The sequence below is a fragment of the Zea mays genome, chromosome 5 (genome assembly GCF_902167145.1).
Source record: "Zea mays cultivar B73 chromosome 5, Zm-B73-REFERENCE-NAM-5.0, whole genome shotgun sequence".
NCBI classification, from domain to species: Eukaryota; Viridiplantae; Streptophyta; class Magnoliopsida; order Poales; family Poaceae; genus Zea; species Zea mays.
In genome coordinates, this window is record NC_050100.1 from 76,332,992 (window position 1) to 76,339,656 (window position 6,665).

General features: G+C 42.7%; 1 protein-coding gene across 1 annotated transcript; it reads left to right on the forward strand.

The window, feature by feature from the left end:
• Positions 1-2,539: 2,539 nt before the first annotated feature.
• LOC111589317 (uncharacterized) lies at positions 2,540-5,408 on the forward strand. The gene is made up of 2 exons (XM_023300145.2): positions 2,540-3,071; positions 3,475-5,408. Exons 1-2 carry the CDS (start codon positions 3,058-3,060, stop codon positions 5,024-5,026), a joined length of 1,566 nt encoding a protein of 521 aa, XP_023155913.2. The 5' UTR covers positions 2,540-3,057; the 3' UTR covers positions 5,027-5,408.
• Positions 5,409-6,665: the final 1,257 nt, after the last annotated feature.

The window sequence follows — 6,665 nt, forward strand, 5'->3', positions numbered from 1 at the left end:
TTCTACGAGACAAATCCAATGTGTTTGAAACATTCAAGTCATTTGCTATATTGGCTCAAAATCAATTTGATTTCGACATCAAAAAGGTTAGAAGTGATAATGGGTCGGAATTCAAAAATGCAAGAATTGATCAATATTGTGATGACAAGGGTATCAAACATGAATTCTCTTCCAAATATACCCCGGAACAAAACGGTATTGTTGAAAGAAAGAATAGAACTCTTATTGATATGGCAAGGTCTATGTTAGCGGAATATAATATATCGGATTCTTATTGGGCCGAGGCAATAAATACCGCTTGTCATTCATCAAATAGACTATATTGTCACAAACTCTTGAAGAAAACTCCATATGAATTGCTCATTGGTAGAAAGCCAAATATCTCATATTTTAGGGTATTTGGTTGCAAATGTTATATTTTGAGAAAGGGAAGCCGGCTTTCTAAATTTGAGAAGAAATGTGATGAGGGTTTTCTTCTTGGATATTCATCAAATAGTAAGGCTTATAGAGTCTTCAACAAAACTCATGGTATTATTGAGGAAGCATATGATGTTGAATTTGATGAAACAAATGGGTCTCAAGATGAGAGTGATAATCTCGATGATGTTGGGGGAACTCAATTGATAAATGCAATGAAAACAATGGCCATTGGTGAAATAAAACCTAAGGAAGATGATGATGAAGATAGTGTGGTTGTTATTCCTTCATCCTCAACTATAAATGAGGAAGATCACCAAAGCAAACCACTCGATGAAACCATGGATACTCATGATCAAGGTACTTCAAGACCTACGGTTTCTCCTAATGCTTCATCAAGCAACTATCAAACGGTATCAAGAATTCATCATTCCATTGTGAAGGATCACCCGGTTGATCAAATTGTGGGTGATATTAGTAAGGGTGTTCAAACTCGCTCTCGCATAGCTTCATTTTGTGAACATTTCTCTTTTGTATCTTGTATGGAACCTAACCGTGTAGATGAAGCTCTACTTGATGTTGATTGGGTGAATGCAATGCATGAAGAATTAAATAACTTCACTCGAAATGAAGTTTGGGAGCTTGTTGAGAGACCAAAGAACCACAATGTTATTGGTACAAAATGGGTGTTCCGCAACAAGCACAATGAAGATGGTGTGGTAGTAAGAAACAAGGCAAGATTAGTTGCACAAGGATATACTCAAATTGAAGGATTGGATTTTGGGGAGACATTTGCTCCCGTAGCAAGATTAGAAGCAATCCGGATTCTACTTGCTTATGCTTGTGCACACAATATCAAGCTCTACCAAATGGATGTAAAGAGTGCCTTTCTAAATGGTAAGATTAGTGAACTAGTGTATGTTGAACAACCTCCCGGTTTTGAGGACCCCAAAAGACCTAACCATGTGTTCAAGCTCTCTAAAGCTCTCTATGGGCTTAAGCAAGCTCCACGCGCTTGGTATGAAAGGCTTAGGGATTTCTTGCTTTCCAAAGACTTCAAAATTGGGAAGGTTGACACTACTCTATTCACTAAAAGAATTGGTAAAGATTTATTTGTTTGTCAAATCTACGTTGATGATATTATTTTTGGATCTACTAATGAATTATTTTGTGAGGAGTTCGGAAAAATGATGTCAAAGGAATTTGAAATGTCTATGATAGGAGAATTGAGCTTCTTTCTTGGCCTTCAAATCAAACAATTGAAAGATGGAATTTTTATAAGTCAATCAAAATATTTGAGGGACATGCTCAAGAAGTTTGGTTTAGAAAATGCTAAGCCTATCAAGACTCCAATGGCAACAAATGGTCATCTAGACTTAGATGAAGGAGGTACAATAGTTGATCAAAAACTTTATCGTTCAATAATTGGTAGTTTGCTTTATATTACCGCATCTAGGCCCGATGTTATGTTTAGTGTATGCATGTGTGCTCGATTTCAAGCTTCTCCTAGAGAGATTCACTTGAAGGCCGCTAAAAGGATTCTAAGATATTTGAAGTATACTCCCAATATTGGTCTATGGTATCCCAAAGGTGCTCAATTTGAATTAATTGGATATTCGGATTCGGACTATGCGGGGTGCAAAGTTGATAGAAAAAGCACCTCCGGTTGTTGTCAATTTCTTGGTAGATCTCTTGTTTCATGGTCTTCTAAGAAACAAAATTCGGTTGCTCTATCTACCGCCGAGGCGGAATATATATCGGCCGGAAATTGTTGTGCTCAACTATTATGGATGAAACAAACCTTATTGGACTATGGAATTATTTTCAAGAATGTGCCTCTCATGTGTGATAATGAGAGTGCGGTGAAATTGGCTACCAATCCGGTCCAACATTCAAGAACCAAGCATATTGATATACGGCATCACTTCTTAAGAGATCATGTTGGCAAGGGAGATATCTCTATTTATTCCATTGGCACCGATGATCAATTAGCAGACATTTTTACAAAACCTTTGGATGAAACAAGATTTTGTTCTCTAAGAAGTGAAATGAATGTGATCGATATCTCTAATGTGACTTGAAGTTGATCACACATGTGTCGCCTTGCATCTTGGGTCTAAGTATGTTTTTTTTTTGTGCTATTTATTTGGTATTATTTGTGCATTTTTCATTTCTAATTACTCTAGATAGTTTAATTCAAAAATCTTGCATTTCTCAAATACATCATAAGTATATGCATGCATACCAACTTTTGGATTGGTCAAAATGTCCATATATGAGCACCAATTCGGATTCGGAATTCAAAATCAGAAAGTGGACAGAAATTGGAAAAATGAGTATCAGGCCGCGGACCGTCCGCCCATGGACCGCGGACCGTCCGCAGCATCAAGCAATGGACAGTCCGAGCAGCCTCGCAGACTGTCTGAGGTCATCAGGACGCGGACCGTCCGCCGCCCCCGCGCGGACCGTCCGCGACAGGGCAGAAAAAGGACCAGAGCCCGCAGACTTGCCAGTTGTGCCTATTCGGTTGTTCTCTCTTGCTCTCCACTCGCTATATCCTCTCTTGTGTCGAGTGTGCGCGGACCGTGAAGTGAAGTTGCGTGCGGACAGTCCGACAGCTTGCTGCACCATTCCCTCAACATGTCTTCATCACGGTATCTTCAAATCTTGTGGATTTAATCAAATTTCATCAACTTTGAGATTATTTGGGTTTCTTCTCTGATCTGAAATTGAGCAGTGGGTTTCAAAATCTGATTGGTGGGATTGTTAGTTCTTCTCAATATCAATGCTATGCAAAATTTTCAACTTATTTGGCTGGGTATTATCTGCAAAACCATCAAATTGAACACTTGTGGCGGCTAGGGTTCTTGGAGTCGCCCCTGGTCGGTCGCGGACCGTCCGCCTGGTGGACGCGGACCGTCCGGGCCTCTGGCGCGGACCGTCCGGCCCCCTAGCGCGGACAGTCCGGACCCTGGCAGAGCATTACAGTTCCATTCCTTTTATAAATGGTGATTGGTTTCAATTATTCATCTATGGATGTTTGTCACATTGTTGCAGTGGTCTTGGTGGTCTACGCAAGAAACTTGCAGGTCGCTTTAAATCCAAGCGCCCTCGAGGAAATGATGATGATTATGTACCAACCACTGATTCAGAAGCCCAATCCTCAGCTGGGGGCACTGAATCCATGGATGCGGAAGATTTTCCTCATGTTCATCCTGATTATCCCATTGATATCCAAGGATGGACTTTCCCAAAGCGGAGATTTTCTATGACTGAGTACTGCTCTCGACGGACTGTGAATCAGTATGCTCTGCCATCAGATACCAACATCCAGTTTTTCCACACGCAGCTGCAGTTTGATGTTTTCTGGGGCACCCTGGTGGATACTAATTTCCATAAGCATCAGGTGATTGATTGGTCATTCCTGCTCAGTCAATCAGTCATGGAGGGTTTGATCCCTAAGTTTGAGGCATGCGGACTATATCAGTTTATGGGGCAGCGCACAGATTTTAATGAAATGGCTGTTAAGCAATTCTTGGCTACCTCAGAGATTGATATTGCAGAAGAATCCATCACCTGGATGACTGGCTTCAAGCGCTACTCTGCTTCTTTTGCTGACTTTGCAGCTGCCAACAGTCTGAACTATGGCACCATTTCTGCTGGAGTGGATCTTTATACTGAAGACAATTTTGAGGATTTTGTGCAGTTTTATGAGCCAGCCAGACTTGGTATACCCAGGAGATTTGGTGAGACAGCAGGACTCAGACATCATCCTGCTGTCATCAACAAGATTGCCAGAGTCACCATCCTTCCCAAGAGTGGTGATAAGAGTAAAATCAGGGAGAAGTTCTGGAACATAATTCATCACATTATGAATGGAGAAGTCATGAACATTGTTCTTTTCATGATGAGGCAGCTTAATGATTTAAAGATGGACAAGAATCAAAACTTGGCATATGCTCCATACATTATGGCTCTTATCAAATCCAAGACAAGATTTGAGGGCCCATGTGAGATTGTCCACACTCCATTCAGGCCTTTTAAGAATGAGATAGGGTTTCTCACCAGGCCACTCACTCCATTCCCAGATGATGAGGAAGACCCTGGCTATGAGGGTGGAGCAGCGCCTAATGTTGAGGAACAGCAGATGCCTCCTCCTCCACCTCCTCCTCAGCCTCAGCACTATTGGGAGCCTGCTCCAGGATATTTTGATCCTTATTTTCACAACATGCAGCAAGGGCTGGAGGCTCATATTGATACTCGATTTGAGGGGTTGATGTCACATGTGGATCACCGCCTCGATGACATGCGGTCTCGCTTTGACGACAACTGGGATGTGCTCAACTCTGAATTTTCTGACCTTCGTGATCACATTCACACTAATGTCACTGATCCCATCATGTCAAGGCTGAATAATATGCAACAAAGCTTTCAAGATAACATGGGTGCTCTCTCCAGTCAGTTTGATAATCTTTCTACAACTGACAACATGCATGATATCAGTCAGAGGCAGCAGCAGCTCCAGCAGGACTTTGACCAGTTCTCCTCCCTGTTTGACACCTTCCGCACTCATTATTACCACATGCATCCTCCGCCGAGTGATCAGTAAGGCCTCTCCTTTGTGGCAATTGATGCCAAAGGGGGAGAGAAGTGATGAGAAGTTGTCAGGCGTCTCCTTCAGGGGGAGTTGGTGGTTCTATGTGGACACTAAGACCATGCATATGCATTTTATCTTTTTTGTGCCGTTTTAGTTTATGTCTTATGCATTTGGAACTTGGTTCGATCTATTAACTCTATGTCGTATGTCTGTGGATTATTATCTGTAATATTCTGTGGGATGAACTATGTTTTAGTTCAAATTACTCTGTGTGTGGTTAATCGAGATGTGATTATAATTGCTGCGCTCACTCTACGAATCATCGCTTGTATGTCTCGATAACCATGTTTGTAGGAAAGTCTCCATCAAGCTCTAATATATTATGTGTGTTATATCTTCAACTTCAAATAATCCTGCACACACTTAGGGGGAGCCCTTCTTGCATACTGAGTTTCTATTGGGATTTATCTATCTTTTGGACAGAACTTCAATTCAAGATAAGTCCTATGAAACTCATCTCCAAAATCTATTTTATACCTTAGGTATGAGAGAGATTTGGAGAAACTAAACTTCTCTTTAATATACTATGTGGTGTTGTCATCAATTACCAAAAAGGGGGAGATTGTGAATCATCTAGGCCCCTCTAGTAATGTTTTGGTAATTAATGACAACTACTTGTGGACTAACGATTCTTGGAGAAATAAGAATGCAGGGTTGGACCACATAGAACAGGAAATGTTGAAGAGTCATACGCATTGGTTGTGGATCAGATGAAGGCAAAGGTATAATATAGGTTTTACTTTTGCCGGTCTTGAGGAGTTTAGAGAAGATACCTGACCGGATTAGTAGGCTAGATAGCCGTACTATTAAGAGGGGTCAATGACTTAGATCTGTGTAAAACTTAGTGCCTCATAGAGCATCAAGTAGTTGCATTTGCATGAGGACTAACAGCGCTTCTCATTTCGTGAGTTAAAAGTTCATTCAAGAGCATGTTTGAAATTTGAGAAGTCTTGGTCGCGCGGACTGTCCGGCCCTTGGGGGCGGACCGTCCGCGATCCTCCAGAGGGTCCGAAGTCTGACCATTTGTGTTGACACTGTGTTCTATTGCACTGCGGACCGTCCGGGCCTTAGGGCCGGACCGTCCGCAGTCCTGACCAGAGAAAGGTAGCTTCGGGTCTGTCCCTGAATTATAGGCGGACGGTCCGCCTGTGAGGCGCGGACGGTCCGCATGTGTCTAACTCGTTTTTGAACAGGGACTGTGTGTTTTTATCGATTTGTACTACGGACTGTCCGGGTGACAAGTCCGGACAGTACTGCCTCAGGTCGCGGACCGTCCGGGAATTATAGCCGGACGGTCCGCACGTGTTAACTCCGTTTGACCCGAGGCTCGGGTGTTTGAATCTGCCAGGTCGCGGACGGTCCGGGCTTGAAGGGCGGACAGTCCGGACACACCTTTTGAGACAGCTCTGACATGTTTCAACGGTCATTATAGCCGTTATGTTGTACGGCGGACCGTCCGGCCCTAGGGCGCGGACGGTCCGCGTGTGCGCAGAATTGCCCCCCTTTGCACATAACGGTTGGATTTAGATGGGGGGCTATAAATAGAAGGGTAGCTCGTGTGTGAGAGCTCTCTTAGCCATTCCTTGAACAC